This window comes from Diadema antillarum, unplaced genomic scaffold (assembly GCF_040938485.1).
Source record: "Diadema antillarum isolate AM-2024a unplaced genomic scaffold, OU_Dant_1.0 scf00000114, whole genome shotgun sequence".
NCBI classification, from domain to species: Eukaryota; Metazoa; Echinodermata; class Echinoidea; order Diadematoida; family Diadematidae; genus Diadema; species Diadema antillarum.
In genome coordinates this window covers 2,150,983-2,175,952 of record NW_027271003.1, presented here as the reverse complement: position 1 = coordinate 2,175,952, position 24,970 = coordinate 2,150,983, and the positions used below count along the sequence as shown (strand labels likewise).

The window sequence follows — 24,970 nt, the reverse complement described above, 5'->3', positions numbered from 1 at the left end:
CCCTCGCGGCCCAGGTGTATAAATGGGCACCCTAGCAACGTAAGGGTTTTAATAATGGCAGGGCCCTCCTGTAGAGCATTGACAACATGGACGAGGCAACCCTGGATAGATAAGACCTTATTATTATCATTATAACATTTCACAGACTTGTACTTTGAACCACCAACCCTTGTCTCAAAAAAAGTCCCTGCCCATACTATTTTGTGCTCCTTGTACACCATGATATCTTGACATGAAACATGGGTCTTAATTTTTGCCTCAACTCATACCAATGTTTCGTCCTTTTGGCAGACATAACGACAAAAAAGAATTTGAGAAAAGGGCACCTGAGCCTGAGACTGACAGCCGGATAGTTCCCTCCTCCGAATATGGGCAGATCCGTTCCTATCAGCATGCGGATGTCCTCAAACTGCCAGAACACTTGACGAGCAAACTGGCTAACCTCATCCTGGTAGACAAAAAAAAAAAAACAGGGTGAAATAAAACATGATAGAACAGTTGGAAATAGGGGCAGGAAGGGGAAAATACGTGCAAGGAATCACTGAGTATGGAACACATGTGCTGCTTCTTAAGACAGTTTTAGAAACGCAAACAAGTCTATGACATACAGTAACAGTGATTCACTAAGTAGGTCGGGTGCACAATGTTATTCATTTCTAATTGCACACCTCTTGAGCATGTCGCAGGCATATCATAGTTGAATAATGTTTTCTTCAGGTCGAAACATATCCTTTATTTTCTGATTTCATATATACAAAGGATTTATGTTATGGTTGGCTACAAAGTAATGAGTTCAAAGATGCTACAGTAAAAAAAGAAACAAAGATGGAAAGGAAATGGAGTAGCTAAAAGTCTATCTCAGCACATCACTCTTAGGGATTCCAGCTTTATCAAGGATGTGAAGTTTTGAAAATACCGACATTTTCTTACGAAGGAAGTCTAGCAGTAATGAATCACTATGACGTCATATCGTTATTCTCTAATAGGTTGAATATCACAAAAAGCCCAGAAGATGATCGCTACGGTAACTGACAACATACATAAGATGCAAACAATGTGTACGTCACCCCGTGATTGTGTAAGCTTTTCAGGCCGTCGTCAGCACGACCGATTAACTGGTTGTACGGTTTCGAGTGGACTGCCTTGCATAAGGCACGACATGCGTTTCGTAAACCCCGTCGAGAGCTACTTGTGATGTGCAGGGGGGACAACTACCAACAGATCTTTCATACACATAACTAGCCATTACAAAGATGATTACAGTAACCTCCCTCTCTATTTGATAGAGTACTTGGAATTAAAAAAACATGTCCACCCTACATCTTGGGTTGAGAAAAAAAAAAAAGGGAAGAACGAGATCATAACCCCTCCAAGGCTGAAGTGCTACTTATCTCTCAATGCAAGAGCAAGACGCAGTTCTGGTAACTAAGGGAGTATTGTTCGGCAGCAACACCCTCAAGAGGAAAGTAGTTAAATCCCGTTCGTCAAGAGATGATGACTCAGAAATGAATAATGTGCAGTGGGAGATAGTGTATACAAGAGTCTGATGGGATCATTTGGGTTAGCCACAAGTGAGTGATTTTATAACTTGGCAAATAATGGCATCAGTGTGTTAGGCTCGTCACTCCTCTATAGCTGAAGATTTCATCTCAAAGTAGATATCTCATGTTCATGAATATTTCAAATACAGGAATGTATGATCATCTTAACTGTCAAACAACTGCTAATTATCACAACCATGCTCTTGTCTATTCAAGTTCACATGCTGGTATGTGAATTTGTGTGCTAATTTCCGTGGCAAAAATTGCAAAGAACTCACCACCAACACTTATTCAAAATGTACAATTATCTAAATAGTACAAATTCACGGAGAGTCTTGCACAACATATTTCAAAAAATGTACAAACAGTAATCCTTTATCAAAGACATCTCGCTTTCTACTGCATGTCAACTGTGGCACTTTTGGGATGCCCCCCAGACCTCACTTGACGTTAAAAAGCAGTGTTTATGTTTTCAGGAGCCGCTGAGTGGAGTGACCATAGAGCTTCACCTAAGGCTGCATGGATGACGCATTACTTCTCCCCGAGTGCAGCAGATCCTGCATGGACAAACACATGCACCGCAAGTTCCCCCTTCCCTCCCACACACATACAGCATCACAAACAAATTAATGCTTATGCTTATTCACTTTTTTCTTAGTGTTTTTCTGACAAGGATTATCAAGGGTAAATGCTGTAAGGTCATAGACCTGCTCTTCAGTACACTTTAACATTGCAAATTTCTGAAAATATTTACAATTGATATTTAAAAAAAATATATATGTCATGTGATGTCTCCCAGGTGGTTGATATTTCTGGGTGATTCCTCACACTATCTATAAAACATGACAAGTATTCAAAGTTCTCAAGAGCACTCTTGGTTAAACATGCAAACAAACAAACAAACAAACAGGGAGTTAAAGCTCTTTGCTGACATGGAAATACATTCGTCTCGATGATTTCAGAAGATGGTTGAAATCAGGAAGATGTTAGCTTAAGTCAAAAGGACGAAAAAGATTTAACTGCATCTTCATACGCAGTTCACAAGGCTGGTCAGCAGCATGAAGGTTCAAGGAAATGAAAGCTTCAACGGCGAGAAAAATGATGTTTTCCATTCTAACTACATGGATATTAGAGTTGCCAGTAAAAATAGATCTCTCTGTCTCTCTTTCTATCTATCTATCTATCTATCTATCTATCTATCTATCTATCTATCTATCTATCTATCATTCCATCCATCCATTTTTCTGTTTCTCTCAATCTCTAACGTTCATATTGTGATAAACTCTAGGTGGATGATACAATTTCAAGCACATTGCAAAGAGGTGGCTAGCAGTCATTAGATTATTCAAGCTAGGCTACAGGCTGCTTTGCCACTCGTGCGCAAGATTGTATCACAAATTCTGGAAGTAAGAGCTAATTTCTGTCTTGTTGGTATAGCAATACATTAAAGGGACATTCCAGACGATTTTCATAATTTCATATCATGTAGTACATAAATCGACAACTATATGTATAGGTTTGTAGAATTTATTGTGGTTCATGAGCAGAGAAACAATACTTTGAAATATCTTAAACAAATTACTCTGAACAAGGATGATGACATAGGAGGTTAACATATTTCAGAAATGCAGCAGTGTAATTTTATTACAATACCGCTTGCTTGCGAGTTCACCTGTGTATAATCTATGCATGCCTTCTTCTTTTCTTCTGCTTCCTTGAGCCCCAACTCATGCATTCTTATGAAAAAAAAATTGGGGGGAAAATATTCTTATTCTTCATCCCAGTTATCACAAATTCTGAACTCTGTCCTCAGTAAAACTAATTTATAGTTGTTCAAATGTAAAAATCTGAAAATTATCCGGAGGTCTCCTTTAATCAAATCTCTTGTTAAAGATGGACAGACAGACAGACAGACAGACAGACAGACAGACTGACAGACAGACTCGCAGCCCAAAAGTATACCCGATCTGGTATTCTAATACTCTAGGCAGAAAGTAGTCATAATACAAAACTTGCTGTACTATGTTTTTTGTTTGAATGTTGGTAAGAAGACTTTGCAGTCTGTTGATTACGGACAGACAGATAGACTGAAAACGTAATGCCTCTGGTGACACTTTGTGGCAGAAGAATAAAAATGAAATGATTTCACAGAGATGATTATTGGAATGGTCAAGACTTGACAGGCACCTGGCATCAAGATCGGCAATCAAAACCAGTCAGTGCAGACAGGGTCGAATTGGAGATGACCTTGGATAATGCCACATGCTACCCACTTCTTTCCATCTTGATCTGATCAAGGGAGGGTGGACCCAATCAGTGTACCTCCATCAATGACTTCATTAGCAATTCAACCAACTTCAAACATCTCTATGATAACGAGTGCTGGCAATTGAGATGTAAATCTGTCTCTGAAGATTCTTCGAGTGATTGGTTACTACACCTTCACTTGCTCAATGGTAATCATGAAAATAATCCACACAGACTAATGACAAAATTTTACTGATCTATCACACATAATCATCACTCTAATGACAATAGCAACATCAATAACATATCAAACAGTTGCAACAAAAAAAACCCAGTATCTATCTTCTCATCAGAGATTGCATGACATGTAAGTCTGGTATTTGTACAAGTTTCCTTATTAAACAATATAAACTGTCAAATGTATACTTTTGTATACTTTGTATTGGATGGAAATAAAGTACAATTGAATTGAAATTCAAATTGAAAAGATCAGCACATTTTCAGCAGCATTTTCAGCAGCATTTTACAAACAGGAGAGGGGGAAGTTGGAGGAGGCAAGGTAAAGTGAAGGAGGAAGACAAAAAGGAAGATGGAGAGGGAATGGGGCATGTGACAGATCTTCAATGAAAAGAAAGATCTTTCAATTCCATCCTCTCAATCTAGGTCAAAGATGGCCCTTTGGTCTGTTCCCTAACAACCATACCTCTGGTGATTTTGGGAGTGGCCTGATGGCTGTTGCTAGGTGGGGCTTCTGGCTCTCCTCCGGCTCCTCGACATTGTAACTGGGCTGACTGAGGAGGTCTCTGTCACTCCCCAGGCTGTTGCCATGGTAACATGAGATGGTGACGATAACAAAATAAAAGAAACGTATAAGCAAAGTGGATATGAATGCAAATCATTCAAGACTTGCATTACTGCAAAATGTCAAATTCTGTCGATAAGATATTAGGTTCTACGTGATAAGGTCCCTCTCAGTGACATATGCTTTGAAGAATCATTGTCACCATCATTATCATCGTCACCATCATTATCATCATCATCATCATCATCATCATCATCGTCATTATCATTATCATCATCATCATCATCATCACTATATAGAAGGTAGGCATTAAACAAACTACTCAATGATAATGTTCTGGAGTCTTCTCCCACTAAGCATGGTACCCACAAGCTCATGATTGTGAAACACAGCTCAATTTATGACTCTCTTTCATACTGGCATGCAAAATGTAGATAGCATTGGTCAATATGAATACCATGAGTGCTTGGAGGATAACCAACAGGTGTGCCAAGTTCTAAACAAAGTAACTCAAACAAAAACTACACAAACCTAGTATCAATGAAAGGTTTTTCTTTCTCTTTCCTTGACTGAAAAGTATACTCATAAGTGCTCATCCTTCACAGCCACTTCTGTCCTTGTAATTAGTATCGATCAGAGTATGCAGCAAAAGTTTAGAAATGTGTTGAGTTGTTATTGTCTTAAACACGAAGTGCTTGAATGTTCATCCATTTAGACCAAAAACATGATTTTTTTTTCTTTAAAAATACAGCTCAATCATTGAGAATTCTCAAGCTGACCTTCAGTGGGGGGGGGGGGGGGGGGGGGGGAGGGGGTCAACTCCTTAAAAAATCCTTTAAAATGATTAAAGACATGTTAACAAGCGAGGTTAAACTGACCTATAATCTACATTGGAACCAATAGCCTACATTCACAAAGATATCTCCGACATCATCCACAGTTGAATTTCAGGCATGGATAAGGGAAAAAAAAGAGAAAGCAGACAAACATGAAATAGATGACCCTTGCTTTGAGACGTGTTCGCATACATTTATCATAGGATGTATGTCAGTGCATGAGATGTGTCTATGTGCATTTATGCAGTCAAAGACTACATGATCCATGGCAGCCCGAAAAACTATCAAAATTTAATCATTAAAATATCAAAACTTTACAACAGATTGTCTGATTTTCCTCAAACTTTCACTGATGTGCTCTACTTTAATACTGCTGCATCCCCTGAAGTCACATGTTTGGGTCTCATTCTCCTTCAAACGGTGACATGACATTTGCTCCTGTGACAATTGCTCCTGTCTTATTTTCTCCAAGAACTTGGGGTTTAAAGGGTTGTGATAGGGTTTTAGGTTTAGTTTGATGTGAGGATTAAGATTAGGTTTAGGGTTATGTTTGTGGGTAGAATTTACGTTTGGCTTTGCATACATATATTTCATGGGAGCAATTGTCGCAGTCCTGAGCAAATGTCATGGAACCACTGGTGATACGACATTAGCTCCTGTGACACTTGCTCCCTTCTTATATTCTCAAAGGTCTTGGGGTTAGGGTTAGGGTTGTGATAGGGTTTTAGGTTTGGTTTGATGTGAGGATTAGGATTAGGGTTAGGGTTATGTTTGAGGGTAGAATTTATGTTTTGCTTCAGTGTACAGATGTTTTCTGGGGGGCAATTGTTGCAGGAGCAAATGTCATGGAACCCCTTCAAACAACCCTAACCTGTGGTAGAGGAACTTGGAGAGGAGGTTGGAAGTCTGGAGGCTCTCGGTAGTCTTGTGCTGGCCCTGGAACGGGGTTTCCCCTTCCTCCTCCTGGAGGAGTCTGATGAAGACATCCTTCAACCACTGCCGCTCATTCTGGTTTGGGAAAGAGACATACGGGTCAACAATAACAACATCAACAACAACAACAAAAGCACACTGCATATATTTCAGATTTTTTGCAGGTCAGGTGCTATTCGCTAACTGAACAACCTGTGAAAATATTCATTCTGATCCCGACATGAATGCAACGCAGAGACTCCAACCCCAAGCACCTACTGATCTGGAGATTCTCCCACCTGCACCCCTCGCAAACAGGAGACTCCAACTTGATGTGCGCAAAGCGCGAAGTCCCTTGGGTTATAGGGTTCTATAGATGCTCTCTTGTGCTATCTCAGGCTTATTTTCAACATACGATGGCACTAAGTAAGTAGTAATTCAATGAATCAAATCATATATTTTGGCCTAAAAACTTCATTTCATATATCAAGTGCAGATGAAATACATGCATGTGTATTATGAAATTGACTGGCATCTACAAAACCATACAAGCGGGAGACACAGAGCCAGGGCGGGAGAAATTAAATCTCAAGTGGGAGAACATGAGATTTTGTGAAAATGCGTTTTCGGTGGGAGATCTCCCGTCTAAAGCGGGAGAGTTGGAGTCTCTGGCAACGTGCATGCATGCATACATTTCTCCATTTATTTACTGTACACCACAATTGTGAATCTTGACCACTTGTGAAATTGTCGGGAAGTTCGAATTCGCAAAAGAAAAAAATTGACTTACTAAATACATATATGGCATATACAGGAGTCATCCCCATGGCAGACTACTTCATGTGTAACAGCAGCCTGTTTGAATTGGGTGAGTGATAGTGTTGTGTATATTACATGTTGCTATCAATTACATTTCGTTAGCTGGGAACCAGAAGGGCGCCGCTCTCGCATTCTAAAATTTAAGCACAAATAAAAATGAAACAATCAATTTTCACAAAGTAAAAAGTTTATTTCAGGAAGATTTGGTAGATTTATAAGCACTGCTCTAAATATAGGGTAAAAGGATGCCCTTGTGGTTTTCATTTTTAACATTTTACTGAAAATAAAGATAATTGAAAACTGACACCATAATGTTGGGGAAATCGAGCCCTACAAAATTGACACACATAGAAATTGAATACAACTGCCTACACGGCTCTACACAAAAAGACACATTTGAACTACAAATCTAGCTATGAACTGAGCTGCTTCTCAAATTAGTTTGGAAGTGAAATGACAGATGTAAATACAAGATGTGCCAACAGCACGAAGTGTACGGTCTTCAAGGTATGGTGAAAATAAAGGAAATGGGGCTATTAACAAGAAATATAATCCGTCTCTTATCATCAAAGTAACAGTTGCTGTTGGAGTTGGGATGATTCTGGAAAGCTGTAACTTGTATTAATTGCCTGCATAGCTCATCTCATACCTGACTCTTGTGACCCTGCACCTCAAAACAAACAGAAAGTCGCCAGCCATGAATTTTTAGTTAAGACCATATTCTGAAAGAGAAGACTTTAAGCTTTTAAATGATGCATAACTCAAACCAAATGGACTCTCCTAACCTATCTAAATATTGGAGAGAAAGCACAAACTCAGGAAAAGTGTGAACTGAGAAAAGAGGCTTTGAAGTACAGTGTCTATTCAAGCGCTTAATCTTTACCAGACCGTGCTGGCTGTGCGATGAATGGGACAAAAAACAGGAAGTAAACCACCAGAGTAACAACAATGAAAGGATTATCAGATTAAACTGAAATTAAGCATGCCTCATTAACACATTCCGTCCATGATTAATGCCAACTTTCAAAGCAGTAGCACTATCCTTTCAAAAGTTATTAGAGTTGAAAGTGAAGAGTGTGTACAAGGTTTTTCAGAAATGAAAAAAGGGATTCTAAAGACACATCTAATCACACTATTCTACCCAAAATGTTCGAGATAAATTGCTAAAAAAACACACTTTCCTGCCCGTTTTATGATACCAAATTTTAGCATAATGCAAAAGAAGACCCGCTCTTTCAGAAAATATGAAAAAGTCAAGCTCGGCTAGGTTGACCCATTTCACTTATTTTCAGTCCTCACGCAAAATCAGTGTGTGCGACTTTATGTTCGTTTTGAGGTGCACGGATACATATATATATATATATATATAATGCTGTTACAGTGCTGCAGTCTAAACAGGAAATAGAATGAGAGAGAGACACACAGAGAAAGAGTGAGAGAAAGATGGACAGACAGACACACAGACAGACATAGAAACACACAAAGAAGAGAATGGTGATATAAACAAGGACAAGGTTACTGGAGATTCAGGTATACTCGGCTGTAAATGGACAGTTTATCGGTTTCCCTGTGGATATATATCCTGTTTGTCAGATAAAGTGTGCTATTTTCCGTAAATAACTTACATTCATGAGCAAAGAGGAGGGCTCACTCCTTTGCAGTTCTGGTTGAGAAGGGGTTTGAGGTTTCCAATGTTTTTGATGATATGTGAGATAATGAGAAACCTCTTATGAAATAGCATGTATTATTCTGAGAGGAATTAAATCTAATTTCATGAAAATCGATTTTGAAATGGCTGCGATATCCAAACAAAGCGATCCTAATAAAAAGTGGGACACACCTTTTCTCAGCATCGCTTTGTTTTATTTAAATTTGTTTTTGGATATCTTTGTCATTTCAAAACTGATATCATCAATCATGCTTGTGCAAAAGTGTATTGGCACATAAAATATGTAAATGTAGATGTTATGAATGAATGCATGTGTGTATGCATGCATTTATGTATGTTGGTATGTTTGTAGAAGTATGTAAAGTGGGTCTATATTCTGGGTTCATTTTTCTTAAGTGGAAAAATGACTATGGTGTATACATATTTCTTAGGTAGATATGAAACTAGTAAAATGTGTCTTTTGCAGTGGTATATCCCTTACAGTGCTCAGCGGTAAATTTTAATACACATGTAAATGTGCAATCACTACTTCATTAACAAAATTGTAAATCATACACTGCAATTCACTTGAAGGTTGCATACAATACACACAACAAAGCTAATCTGCAGATACCATCAAATCTTATATACCTCAAACTCAAACTGCAGAATTAAATTACAAGACTTTAAATTAATCTAGTTTAAAATCACATCTATATCTTTCTATGTTGGTATGTGTATACATATGAATATATCTCGAACAATATAACAAAATAAGTGTCTAAAACACTACACATGAATCCATTAATCAACAAGGAAAAGTAGAAATTACGCGGTGCGTAATATATGTCCCCGCCGGAAGTACATGTAGCATTTTGTAGCAAAATGTTCAATACAGGTAAAAAATCAAGGTCAAAGGTCATAGAAGTCAAAGGTCAAAATTCTGTGTAAAAGTTATAAAGCCCTCACCTACAACTTTAGTACCACCACATAAAGCAAACGGAATCGAAATCGGGTTAGAAATGGCGAAGGAGTAGCATTTTGTAGCAATTGTACAATATAGGTCAAAAATCAAGGTCAAAGGTCAAAGAAGTCAAAGGTCAAAATTCTGTGTAAAAGTTATAAAGCCCTCACCTACAACTTTAGTACCACCACATAAAGCAAACGGAATCGAAATCGGGTTAGAAATGGCGAAGGAGTAGCATTTTGTAGCAATTGTACAATATAGGTCAAAAATCAAGGTCAAAGGTCAAAGAAGTCAAAGGTCAAAATTCTGTGTAGAAGTTTTGAAGCCCTCACCTAGTGCCATCACATAAAGCAAATGGAATCGAAATCGGGTTAGAAATGGCGAAGGAGTAGCATTTTGTAGCAAAATGTACAATATAGGTCAAAGGTCAAGGTCAAAGGTCACAACTGAAATTCTGTGTAGAAGTTTCAAAGCTCCCATGTAGTGCTATCATATAAAGCAAACAGAATCAAAATTGGCTCATAAATGACAGAGAAGTAGCAAATTGAAGATTTTGATCACACATGGACGCACAGACAGACAGACAGACAGACACACGGACACACACACGTACGGAGCCCGTTTCATAGTCCCCTGCTCGAACTCGTTCGGCGGGGACAATTACCTGCAAATGAAAGTACTTGAAAATTGAAATGCTGTACAAATGCTCTCTAACTTTTTCTTCCACTTTGTTGAGTAGCTACTCTCACGATTTATCACTCACTATCAGCTTTATTACTTCCCTGGCAAGGCAAATAGCATTGACAATGCTCCCTCCTACCCCTCCCCCCCCCCCCCAATAATGAAGAATCTTGTAGGGTTTTTCTTCCCCTTTGTTTTAGCCAAAAGTGTGTCAAGATATGTGAGGTATGCACACCAGGATCGTCTTGTCTCAGGTTCTGGCAGATCTCATGTATACCCAAGTCAAAAATTCTTCAGGGAACCATAAATATTTTAGATAGTACTTGAAGTTGCTTTGGGAAAATAGACAAGTAAATATGTTCCTAGAAATTCAATGAGTCTCTATTTCTAAAGTATACATACCTCGGCAACAGTTAAAGGAAGGGGGAAAAGGGATTGCAATACACAAAATATGCAGACGAGATATAAAATTGTTTCACTGCTTATGGTAAACAGTAAATCCAAATTTTGATGGGCATTTAAATAAATTTACGACTGGCACCAGTGTCTGGAGATTATGCGGGTAGGGCAACACTTGCTAGTAAGAGCAAAACACATTGCCCTCCCACATCCCCCCCCTCTAAAAAAAAAAAAACACCAAAAACAATACACACACACACACACACACACACACACACACACACACACACACACGCACACATGCACACACACAAAATGGTGAACCACTTTACACTTTACATTGCTAGTTATAAGCCCCATTCATACTAAGCAAAAACTGGGTTCCAAAGCCTCGTCGAGCAACCTTTCAGCTCAGTATAAACAGACAGAATACCGAAGAGTTGATCATGTTCTGAAATCACCCCATGGGGTTGCATGGTTTCAGATGCTCCTACAGCAGCCTTGAAGAGCCTTGGCTACAGTATATACTTAAACACTACGGGTTTTGAGAAGATGCTTTTTTGCGATGCTAGTTAATCACTAAAGGTCATCGCCAGTAAGGGTAAAGAAACCTGACTTCGAGACCGACCACCACTGATTAATGCCGCATAACATACAAACTCTCACACTTAAATCACATTTGCGGTTATGTGAGAAAGTCAAAAGCCTACAGCATTTTTATTGGAGGGGAACTCACAGCCCGTTTATACTATAAAAGCAAAAAGGGGTTCTGAAGCATCCTATAGCAGCCTTGAGCAGCCTTTCAGCTCAGTATAAACAGACAAAAGGTGAACCGACCAGGTCTGATCAGGTTGGGTTCTAAAACCACCTACAGGGGGTGGTTTCAGAACCTGCTATAGCAGCCTCTGCTGCAGTATAAATGCTCAGGGGTTCGAGAAGCCGCTTTTTTAGCCGACCTGGAAGTTATCGATAAAAAGTCATCGCCTGCTAACGTAAACAACCCAGCCATTGTGCCAAATTCCAACTGATAAAACCCATGCAACTTGCACACTTTCGCGCAAAAGCCCACGCCATATATTAGAGGGGAGCTATAGGAACTGGTTGGCCTGCTAAGGCCTGCTTTTGGTGAGCAGTATAAACAAGACTCGAGGCTGCTTTTTCAGAGCGGGCTTTTGAACCTCCTTGAAGAGATATGCAGGGTGTCATACGTAAAAAATTTATACTAGAACAGTGTAGCTATACCATAACGGTATAGCTATACGATGAATTTATACTTCTGAACGCTGACTAACAAAACGACATATAGCAAAACGACAGTCAGAGCATCGTTTTGAACTAGAACTCGATAACGAATCAGCATTCCATCGTGTCCAATGTGCGTCTGATCGAATGGCGACCATAGAAAGGTATAACTGGGCAGGGTTTAATGGGAGCAAGCACAAAAGGTGACCTTGTACATGCGCAGTGAGAAACTGCACATTTATATGACGTTTTTCCGGAATGGTGGAAATTAGCATCTGAAAGGTCTGTCGGCTATACGATGATTCTTTATACGTCGTTTCTTTATCGAGTTTTGGTATAAACGGGCTTGCGTCTGAACAGGGGGTATGAAACCTGCTCCCAGTATAAACGGGGTATCAGTTATTATGAAAACAGAGCCAGTCAGGGCCTGCTTTGGGCAGGCAGCCCTGTGGCTTTAGCAGTTATAAAGAGACATAAGATCACTTTTTGGAATCCTGGTTTTTGAAACTGTTCGACGAGGCTTCAAAATTTTGGCTGCAGTATGAATGGGGTGGGTAATGGTATACTGTAAAACATGATATATTCGCGGCACGAAATTTTTGTGAATTGGAGCCGATGGCCTTTTTCGTGGCAAGAAATTTTCGCGAATTGCCTCTTGCGTTCAATGCATATAGTGCAGATAAGAAATTTTGCACGCATTTTAATTTCGTGAATCTTAGCGCTCGCGAAATTCGCGAAATTAAAATGCACGCGAACATTTCTCGTTTTACAGTATTGTATATCATCTTCTGTTTCAATAGTCACTATGATATTCTTGGGACTATAGTGAAATGCAGGGAGCCGAAACCTGCATATCATATACTGTAAAACGAGGAATGTTTGCAAGCATTTTAATTTCACGAATTTCGCGAGCGGCAACATTCGCGAAATTAAAATGCATGCAAAAGTTCTTGCCCACACAATATGCATTGGATGCCAGTGGCAAATCGCGAAAATTTCATGCTGCGAGAAAGGCCGTCAGCTCCAATTCGCGAAATTTTCATTCCGCGAATATATCGTGTTTTACAGTAGTCACGTTCACACAACATTTGTAATCTTTGAAGTTTTAAACTTTGACGATTAGCTTGTAGTTGCGCATCCATCCACAAGACACCCAATCTTAAAGATTGAATTTTCAAGAAAGTGTTCCTCGCAATGGTTAAGCCACAGAACCAGAAAAAACTACAGGATACATGCAGCGCTGGCAGTAAGTTTAATTATGTCTGATGATACAGTAGTGTAGAATACCCACTGGAGGTTGACATGGAACTGCATGATGCACATACCAAGATAGAGTTCCATAATTTTCACTGGCATCCGCAGAAAAAAACCAAGAACAAAGCAAACTCAACTATAAACAATTACCAGTAATAGCAAGGGCCAAGTGGAATATCACTGAATGTGCCCACTTGTGAGTTTCTTAATACTACCAAGTGAAATGTACCTGCCTACCTTGACTGCATGCAAAGATATGTCATTGATCCTCAGTGGCATCCCCCAAATAAAAATAAAACTCAACCATAAACAATTACTGGTGATACCAGTGATATCGGTTGTGATCTTCTTTACCTAGGGAAGCCGCATCGGTGCTGGCGATGCTCTTGGGGAGGGGGCCCTCATTTTTATGGCCAATAATAGTATATAGTTGTTCTTACAATATACAAGGGTTGGGTTTTTTTTGTCCCAAAGAATTTAGAACATGATTGCAACTGTTTACAAACCGTGATGAAACCTTAAATTCACAACATTCCCAAACATTTGTCGCTCAGTGAGATACCCCCTTAATATAATAAGTGACTGCAGTACCATATTACCTGTGAGGCACTTCTCAAGTGCTTGTAGAAGTCCAGTTTGTCCAGCAGCAGGGTTTTGCCGATGCGGTGGACGGCCAGGCTGACCTGGTCATCGCTGAAGGGAATCTTCAGTAGTGTCTTGATGTTCTGGGAAAAAAACAGAGACAAAGACATGAAATCAATCATAATTTAATTAAATCATTTTCTTTTTTATTTCCAGTATTTATGCTTTGCAAAGCCTGATCACATACTGTGAAGCCAGTAATGTTGTTCCTATTGTCAGTCGCAGGTGACTTAAAGGGTGCGTACAGTTCTGGTTGAGGTGAGGATTTAGCTTTTAACGTTTTGCCAGATATTCAGAAACCACTCTATAAGATGTCAAAGAGCATGCAATTCTAAGGGGTATTAAAAGTATATTTGATGAAAATCGGTTTTGGAATGGCTGACATCCAAAAACAAGGTGAAACAAAGAAACCTAATAAAAGGCGTGGCCCATCGCCTTTTATCTTTATCACTTTTTTGGATATCTCAGCCATTTGAAGACCAATTTTCATCAATTAAACGGTGAATCCTTCTTAAAATTACATGCTCTTTCATATTTCTTTCTCATTATCTCACTTAGGAATGTTCAAAATATGAATCCCCACCTCAACCAGTACTGTACACTCCCTTTAAAGGTATATACTATGTACCTTGCCTACCACTCAATTTGCTCTTATTGTGAGCTCATGCACATACACACAAACACACACACACACACACACACACACACACAGACACAAACACACATAGAAGCACGCAGAGACACATGCACAATACCACTTGAAGTCTCCATGCTTGCATGAAATCCCTCTGGACAACAAATGACATCTATTTGCTTTAAATACTAGGAGGCCCATTTGCATATTTTGACAAAATTAAGTTTGAAAAATCTGGATTATTTTCTCAGCGCCAATCTTTCCATTCCCCCCCCCCCCCCAACACACGCACACCAAAAGAGAGAGAGAGAGAGAAAAAAAAAAAAGTCATAAAAATTGGAGTCTGTTTGCCATCCACAGCTTCTAGCTGAGTTCATACAGTGTTGGAGTGTCACATGACCGTGTACTGATACTTTGAGACTGAAAATACAATGTAGATGTACATTGTCAAAAAACTCATATACCTATAGCGTCGATGGGGCGACAAGACCTCATATCTACAAAATGTCAAATGTTCAGGAGAGCAAAAAAACATGGCAGCCAAAGCACTATGTCATATGGGACAGCCTTTCCTTTGACATGCCGTGGTGGCTTCGTTTTTGGGGTAAGACAGCTAGGATTTGGACAGGACATCACTAAACTGATTATCTGACCATTAATCCAAAAGTCATTTTCACCAAAATTTCAGATACGAGGTCTTGTTGCCCCAGCAACGATTTACTACTACTATATGAGGGATAATTACTTAACTGAAATAAAACCAATGATTGTTAGTTTTACACCATGCTTTTATGCTGGCCCCCTTTAACCCACTGAGGTCTGCAGACTAATTTTGTTTTTTCATTTGTCATTTCTCTTTTGTTTTGTAGTCATTTTCCCACATACAACAATACACAAATTGTACTGGAAATTCAAAAATACAGTATGCTCAAAATTTTGGGCCTTCTCTCAAAATAACACACAAACGGAAAAAGGCAAGTAAACACTCTATAAAGATGAATAAAAAAAGAAAAGACTGACTTTTGTTCAAATATTTCTTTGAATCCTTTACCTTGCATCCTATTCTGTTTGTCTGTTTTTTATTGAAATCACAAGAATGCCAAAGCCATTGGGATTTCAAAGCCTTCATAAACAATGATATGTGGAGTTTTAAATCTGGTAATTACAAATATCAAGGGATTTCCCCTTATTCTCATCCAGCAGGCTTTAAGTTGATTTGTTACACTAGTAGCTTACACTGCTGTAGCATTTTCATTCTTATGATTACAGTATGATACCGGAAGCATGTCATTACAATTCACTCCCCTCCCCCTCCCCTCCCCCCCCCCCCCCCAACCCAACCCAATATCTGATATTAGGCAGGATACAGCAAAAATACAGCAATTACAGCTCAAAAGTCAGAACTCCCTGATACCGGCAATATGCAAAGAAATGTTGTAGAGTCCTGTCACAGATCATGCACTGTGAGATAGCCAGTAACATCGTTGCTTCATAATTATCTAGCTCACGTCTTCGCTTCATTGACATAAAATAAAATGCAACTAATGAATGCATTTTGTTCACTACTACTCATCTCCTCACTTCGCATTTGGTGTAAAAATAGTTTACAGGTTTTCAGTTACACTGATTTGTGGCCATAAATGTCATGGGTTGCCACTGTGACACTGCAATGTGCTGGTCACAGGAAGTAAAGAAATCTTAGCCCGTTGAAGACAGTTTGATTTTGCTACAACACGCATTTCCCATAGACACCTGCATGAGTATACTCGGGACTCATCCTCAATATATCCTGGATAAAAAACGTGACCTGGGTTTGTCGTTTGGCATGCTCTAATGCTCCCCATGCTTCGTCCCCAACTCGTCATCATACAGACTTCTGTATATGGTGGATGTTGATGATGGCAAGGGCAGTGGAAAGGTAGATTGGATGATAGGGAGTGGGAAAAATAACTGCATCATATATGGCCTCAATCCTGGAAGAAAACACGCCACAACGGGGAGTCACGTTTGTATCATTCCTTGCCCTTACTTGGCTGGTGAGCGAGGTGGGAAATGTAATTGCGTCGAGAAAATGTACCAGAGAAGATGGTTGGGGCGTGGAATTATTGTGCAGAAAGTAAGTCAGGGTTACCCATCATTCATGTTGGGGCCACGTTCATCTCACAATTAACCTCTCACAACATGTTGGCTGAAATTACTTTGAACAGTGGGGGTTTTATTAACAGGCCAAGTACAATTTTGAGCATTGTTGTACAAAGTGTTTCAAGAGAAACTGTCTATGAACTTTGATCTGAAAGGAACACGATTAATATGAAAATTTTCACATATTCTGGTTAACATGAGAGAGCAAAATTACAGCATTCATAAAACTCACATAAAACACAGAATGTGTTGCAAAGTTTTAATATAGAATACGGGCTACAAACTCAGTGATTCAAAAAGAAATACAGGGATGGCTGTCATATAAAGGGATTGTCAGAAAAGATTGATCTCATGGAGGTTTTTTTTTTTTTTTCATTCATAATTTACAATAACATCTATACCACACAGGTCATTTTCTTTTTTATTATTCACAAGTCCATGGCAATATTAGAGGCTATATGTGACCGCTACAACAAAAAGGTCCTAAAGTCGCGCACTGTCGAAGCCGTGAAAATCGAGTTTGAAGTCAGAGCATTAAAATTGGTCAAAACTTACGATTTTCTGATTTTGATATATCATTGGGGTCTAACATGTCTTCTATCATCTGTCAAAATTTTGAAGCAAAATGATCAAAGGAAAGATTAAAAAATAGCGTTTTTCTGAGCCATGTTTTTTGGCGTTTCAACGAAGCAGAAACTGGTTCGAAAATTTGGATTGAGCGCCACAGATAGGTTCCGCCCCTAACAACGACCAGAGTGATCTCATTGGTCAGTTTGCTGCTTGCTGCTAACCGAAACGTGGAGCTCGCACACTGCCCAGTAGACTGGTGCACGTGCGGGCGGGGTGCGCTATGCTCAGCCGCTTCTCACATCCTGGTCACTGATTGGTTGGTGAGGAGACCGCCGACGCTGATGTGCTTGAATGAACTCGTCGGGGGTTGCTAGGGCTTACCTTCTATTGTCCAGAGGTGAAGACTGACTTGCGTGTCCCTTGATCGTGATTGCGTCGAAAGGAAGACTTTTAGGGCGCTTTTCTCGAAATAGTGCTTTTCCAGACGTCTCGACATGCTCTCTTTTAAACATCGATATCTCTGCAGCCGATTATTTTTTATAAAATGTGTTATATATCAATTTAAAGCAGAAAGATTAGGGATTACATCATGTAATTTTCAAATAATCGACCTCGCCCGACTTTAGGATCATTTTGTTGTAGCGGGTCACATATACTCTCTCCCTGGAGTGTTTTCAAATCAAGTCTGGAAAAAAGATGACTTTATGTTTACTTAGTTTTAAAATATAAAGAATGATTGCTATGACTATTAGTATAACTTGATCAAAGTAATAGTGTATACGTCATATAAATATATATGTATATATAATGATTTTTTTTTTTACGAATCGGGACATCCTGATAGTGAAGTACAGTGCTGTACAGAGAAATGTATCACAGCAAATCACATTTGTCTTGCGATCAGAGGCGATATTTTCGCATGTTTTTGAATTTGTGAAATGCACTTGACTAGCTCGTAGCGAAATTCACAAAAATAAAAACATGAAATATTCAGTGTATACAGCAATCAATAAAAAAGGTACACACCATTTTCCCTTCTTCAACAAAGAGGATTAGAAGATAGCATTTACTTATTACGTTTAAAAAACCTCATAATGCATAATACATTTCACACTAACAGCTAGTGGAAGAATCTACAGCAATTCCACGTATTGAAGCGACTTGTTGTATTATTCAGTGACAAATGCTCCAGTATGAGTGGTGTGCATGGGCTGGGTTTAATCTACTGGCTCATGAATAAAAATCATATTTACAGTTCTTGAAAGGCCATCATGCAGACGCACTCAACTTTACCTCTCTTTGCTCATGACTAAATGGCAACAAAAGTAAGAGACTTTAACAGAGGCTGGTCGCTCTTACAAACTTTTGCTGAAAGTATTGCAGTTTTGCTGAAAATATTGCAGCAAGTAATGAATACCTTTCATCACAAAACAGGTTTTAAAGCATAATTTTTATACATTTCCAAGTAAGTCTGTCAACAGACATATCAAAATGAAATATTTCCAGTGATACTTCACATGTTGCATAACAAGGAATACTAGTAATTTTTGAAGTTACAATTAAAAACATCCAGTATTTTCTCATTATTTTCCTTGTTTTTTTAGCAGCTTTAATTGTAAATATGATGTACACTGTATCTCAAATTAGCAGGAATGGAGTCAACTTGTATGAAAACTCTTCACATACCAGTAATCACAAAATGTTTAAGTCACTGATATCAATTATTGCATCAATACTTAGTTCACCTGCACTAACTTGTCTTTGCAACAATATTCTCATATTTTTCTGTAGAAACATAATATTCATGCTCCACAGTCCACTTACTATAATTCTCTTCCTATGATTATCAAAGAAAATGGTACCTACACATGTATCTAATAATCAAGGAAATGCAAATCTGCATAGCTGGAAACCATTTTATTCGTTGCAGCTTAAAGAGTTTAAGGTCACTTTAAACTTTAATATTTTCTATCCAGTACATTTTGTATGTTGAAATTTGAATTCTTAAATCAATACTTTGTGCATGAACACAAATGCTAGCAAAACAAGATGTAGAGCATAATTTGACCAATCTCTCTACTGTCACAGACATGATGAACAGGTTGCTGTCAAGATGGACCAATCAAGACATAATTCCTGTGTTCTTTCACGCCACTGGAGGGCATCCTACCCAATCCTCTTGCCAAGCTTCGTTGGTTGATTGGCATGCACTCTAGAGTACTGTTACTCTCCCCCGCCCCCCCCCCCCCCCATTGGCATCTAAATTGTCAATTTATACAGACTACAATCTACTAAATAGTCCCCTTATCCCTATTGTTGTCACATACAGCTGTAGCCCTCCTGTTGGACTGAGGCACATCGCTACACCTGAGTGGGCTTGAAACTTGATAATCTACAACAAGGTCAAGTTTTGATGGCTAAATAGATGCTAATGAATTAAAGCTGGGCAAGTTAAACTGCCTGCCCAGGCACGAAGTGGGATAAATTAACCCCTATCACCATTGGCAACCTCCTTGTGCATGATGTCAATGACAATTCAAGATGGAGGTCTTTTGGGGCTTATTAAAGGGACCGTATGGTTTTGGTTGAGACTCAACTTCAGGTTTCTAACATTTTTTGGTGAGATAATGAGAAACCTCTTATGAAATATAAAAGACCCTGTAATTCCGAGAGGAATTCAAAGTTTACTTGATGAAAATTGGTTTTGAAATGGCTGAGATACCCCAAAAAGAGTGATCCAAAAAAAAGGTGGGACCCACCTTTTATTACGAGGGCTTTGTTTTACTTTGTTTTTGGATGTCTCAGCCATTCAAAAAACGATTTTCGTCAAATAAACTTTGAATTTCTCATAGGATGGTATGCTCTGTACTACTGTATTTCATAAGTAGTTTGTTGGTATCTCACAAAAAGTTAAAAGCCCAATCCTCACCTCAACCAATACTGAACCATCCCTTTAAACTGTAGGAATACATGGTATCGTACGATCAATCGTTGGACATGATGTGCAGGTACCACTGTACATGCCAGTGGTTATGTTCACTGCTCACACAACACATGCAAATATCAAATTGCATATCCTAAGTCATGAGCAATCAAGCTCTTTCTTATCCCTTTTTTTTAAGGACTAGTTCACCTTCATAGACAAGTGGATTGAGTAAATGCAGCAATATTAGTCAAACACATCATAGAGAGTTTGAGAAAAATCGGACAATTCATTCAGAACTCATGAATTTTTAAAGTTTCTCCTTAGTCACAGCGGGATGAGAAGACTACTACAGCTCGTGATGTCATTGTGTACAATGCTATGAAGAAATATGAAGAAAATTGAACATATTTTCACCCCTTTTGTATTTAACCATGGACCTAATTGGTTAGGTCCATGATTTAACAAAAGGGGTAAGCCATAAATCAAGACAGCATGAGAAATACAAACTTTATATACACTGGAGTAGCACATGGTATAGAAAATGACAAAATATGTCACAAAAAAAGTGATAGGCACATGACACAAATATTGGCCCTCCTATGATCACATCACAAGACACTGCCGACATATCCATTTATGCAGCATTGTTTTGTAGAAAAAAAAAGGGCATGAGTTTGTGTGCCATGATATTATCTCCATTCTTTGCCAAGCTGCATGTTACTAGTGATTCACAACAACCACAGAAAGTGAGCTTTGTAGTCATTTATAAATGTAGGCTATGCTACGAATCTTCAAAAAATTTAGTAAGATTTAAAATAAAACAACAACCATAACATGATTCATGAAGCTTTCCATTGTGTGGAATTTGGACACAGAATTTCACAGTACCTAGCGTGGAATTAAGTCCTTCAAAGGTCTTTTGGTATTTTACAATCATAAAAAAGAATGTGAGAATAACATTTAGAGAGAGAAGTATTTCAGGCTAAAAGTTACTGGCACAAGTTCCAAGTGAAACCGATTTATGTGATGGAGGTGTACAGAGAAAGAAATAATTTTTCCCTGGAGAGTATTGTGTTGTATCCCTCGACAATTCATTACGAAAAAAAAAAAAATCCTTTTGTGCGTCGACATAAACAAATACACCGTTGTGAAACCCTATGCATGAAAGTTCATCTGGCAAATAATTGTAAAATCCTGTCAAGTAGATAATGACATTCCTTCTGAAGCAGAATCATTTGCAATGTCCCCATAAGCCCTTTTTACACCTGTGTTTCTTAACCCCGGACTTTCTCTGACCCAGGACTATCGTTAGTCCCGTACCAATTTTTCAGCTTTTTACACTGGCCAATTAGTCCCGTACTATCTCTTGTCCGGGGCTAAGGAGAAAACTGACCTGTTTACACTCGTATTTCTTAGCCCCGGACTTTCCAAACCACATGAATATTCATGATTACGCTGTGTACTGTACACGTACACGCACGCACTGGCAGCACTTGATTACCTCGTTTCTGATTGGTCAGTGAGGGTCGGACGTCGTCTCCGTCACTTAGCCCCGGATCATTTTTTCGTTCTGTTTACACTCACTTGCTTGGCACAGCAATTGCGGTGCTAACCCTGCTATTTTGCAGGGCCAGATAGTATACAGGATTATCGGTGGGGCTAGCCCACTTTGGCAAAAACGAGTGTAAACAGAAAGTGGGCTAAGGATAGTTCCGTACCGACGGTGGGGCTAAGGCCCCCCCCCCCCCCCCTTAGCCCACTGTCGGTACGGGACTAAGCAAAAATTTACAAGTGTAAAAAGCCCTTTAGAGCTCTCATTCTTGAAAAATGCCTCATTATGGGGAGGATATTTCAATTGTGCAATTCAAGATGTTAATCATCATGATGAGCAGATGAAAAAAAGTCAAGTTAATCAATTGTCTCACAATGCGCGGTAAATGAGAAAAGTAAGTACCTACATTGCTGCTGACAATGCTAGATGAAGGCTAGCAGATCCTGCAGTTGAAACATCAATATTTCAGTTGTCAAACCAGTTATACTTAATGAGCAAAAAACAACACTTGAGGTACAATGTTTTCTGCAAGGTGCTGTACGAAAGCTCAATGCCATACAAACTATTATTCTAATTTGCAAAGAACCATGGCTATCAAAAAAGTCTACCAAAGACTACACCCATCAGTAGCAGATTTTTTTTTAAAATAGCATATCTCACCAAAATGAATTAAGATTCTTAGATGTGGCCTTCTTTCACAATGCAATATATTTCAAAATGTGAATTCCTTGGGCTCTTCTAAAGGTACATTGCATGTACACCATTCTGTGACATTTGAATTCAGAATCAAACACAGAAGTTCCTGAAAATGATATGGATCAGTGGCACAACATTACATAGCAAGTGGCATTATATCTCTACATATATTGCATCAATCCTAGCCATTAAAGGACAAGTTCACCTTCATAAACATAAGGATTGAGAGAATGCAGCAATATTAGTAGAACACATCAGTGAAAGTTTGAGGAAAATTGGACAATCGATGCAAAAGTTATGAATTTTTAAAATTTTTGTGTTGGAACCGCTGGATGAGGAGACTACTACAGCTTGTGAGTCATATGCGTACAACAGTATAAAGAAAATGTAAAGAAAATTCAACATATTTTCACTTTTTTCGCATAATAAAAGAGCACTTGACTTGCCTCTTTCTAAAGGCAGGGGGAATAATATTACCCATAACATTTGTCGGTGACGAGTCGGGGGAATGTGTACTTTTTTCAAAAGATGAAATTTTGTGAAATTCTCTTTATATTTTCCTTACATTGTTGTACGCATGTGACATCTAAGTTATTCACACACTGCAGTAGTCTTCTCATCCAGCGGTTACTGCACAAAAACTTCAAAAATTCATAACTTTTGAACGGATTGTCCGATTTTCGTCAAACTTTCAATGATGTGTTCTACTAATATTGCTACATTCTCTCAATCCTTATGTTAATGAAGGTGAACTTGTCCTTTAAGATATCTACCTTTAAATCACTGATATTTTACTGACCATAATTAACAGGAAAACCGTCGGCCCATAGTTTGAAGGAGGTAGGGATCACACAGAATAAACTTCTATTAGATTCTTATAAAAGATATTGCTATCTTTTGATGACAGCAAAAATGATAAGCTGAAGTACAGTCAACACAATTTGGTTTACTTATTGCCTCAAGGTCATGCCATACATGACCATTTACATGCCACTGCGAGCTACGACACGACGTCACCTAATTTCTGAACTTTCACACAGATTGTCCACTTGGACACATCCCAAATGCCACAGGATCAATGACAAACAATATCAGAGAAGCTTTTCACCATAACTAATAGCGTTTTGTTGAACCACGGAGCTACGTCCAATATCTATCAACTCCTCATGCATTCCTGCGAGAGCAGGAGGGAAAGTGCCTTTAGTATATATATACAAACATTTCAAAAATCGAAAGTATCCATACTTCAACAGATGCATGCAGCAGATGTAATTTTGTTTTTGAGGCAGTTAATAATGATAATATCAATTTATAAAGTGCAGGACCAGTCTACATAACATTTTTCTGATCTGTGCTGTATGAGCTCCTAAAGAGCTTTTAAAAATGATACTGAACAGTTATATTTGATTTGATTTCATTTATTTATCAATTTGATTTATTGATTTGTACAGTGTATGTGAAGAGATGTGTTTACGGTCTTAACCCGTTGCTTCCGAGACTACTCGAATTCCCATTGCTTCAAAACAGGGGGCACCCAGTTCCTGTTGACAACAGGTTAATTTGACTGACAGTAAAATTAGGGATATCATGATTTCTAAATGCTAAGTTATACCAAAGTTTGTGGGCTGCACAGGCAAATGCTCAAATAGGATTCAATGTTACAGTGGCATGCCACTACTCTTCTCTTCTGCTTCAAATATCCATTCAATGTGCTTTGTTCAATTCAAATCTAGAGTTATATGATTTGGGCCCCGTTTTATCAAAAGATATAACTTATTATAAATGTCCTTACCACACAGGCTGCCATAGACTTATGTAAGAAATCAGCTATATCATCAATCATAACTCTTCATAAAACAGGGCTTTGATATACTAGATTATGATCATTTACCCACTGAGTTTTTAACACTGTATCCCCAAAATTCAGCTGTAACTTGCAAACAGTAACCTTCAACATCCTTGTATTTCAGTTCCCGCACCTAGAGTGCACTGTCATACTTCTTTCAGTAACAAACTACTAGTATAGGAAACACCTGCAGACTCCTTAAACTCCAAGCATCCAAAGAATAACTTACCGTAATAGTGGTATCAAAAGTTACGTTCAGACGGGAGCCCTTAACCTCGAAGTTAGGAAACTTCGAGGTTAGAGCTTGTAGTTAGGGACCATGAAGACGCACTCGTAGTTAGCAAACCTCGAGGTTTGCTCGATGTTTTGAGCCACGAGAAATCTTATGGTTAGCGCTCTAACCACGAGCCACGGGGGGTCCCCACTTGTAGTTAAGCGCCGTGTGGACACAAAAAACAACGAACTCGAAGTTAAGAGTGACCTCGCCGTAAACTCCATCCCCCACAATTATCTTCATAAAGGCATAAAGTCATCAGTGCAGTGCTATCTCTGCATACCATGACAGAGAAAAAGAGTACCTGTTGTTGGCAGTGTGGGCTGAAACTTCCGGTTCT

At 38.8% G+C, this 24,970-nt stretch overlaps 1 protein-coding gene across 1 annotated transcript in view; it reads right to left on the bottom strand.

Annotated features, from left to right (window-relative positions):
- Positions 1–24,970, bottom strand: part of LOC139719727 (erythroid differentiation-related factor 1-like) — a 68,206-nt gene that overhangs the window by 25,050 nt on the left and 18,186 nt on the right. Inside the window, exons 4-7 of the mRNA XM_071631119.1 lie at positions 13,948–14,073; positions 6,298–6,434; positions 4,492–4,606; positions 327–448 (exon numbers count right to left, since the gene is read on the bottom strand). Coding sequence (XP_071487220.1) covers positions 327–448; positions 4,492–4,606; positions 6,298–6,434; positions 13,948–14,073 — 500 coding nt within the window. The remainder of the gene's footprint in view (positions 1–326; positions 449–4,491; positions 4,607–6,297; positions 6,435–13,947; positions 14,074–24,970) is intronic.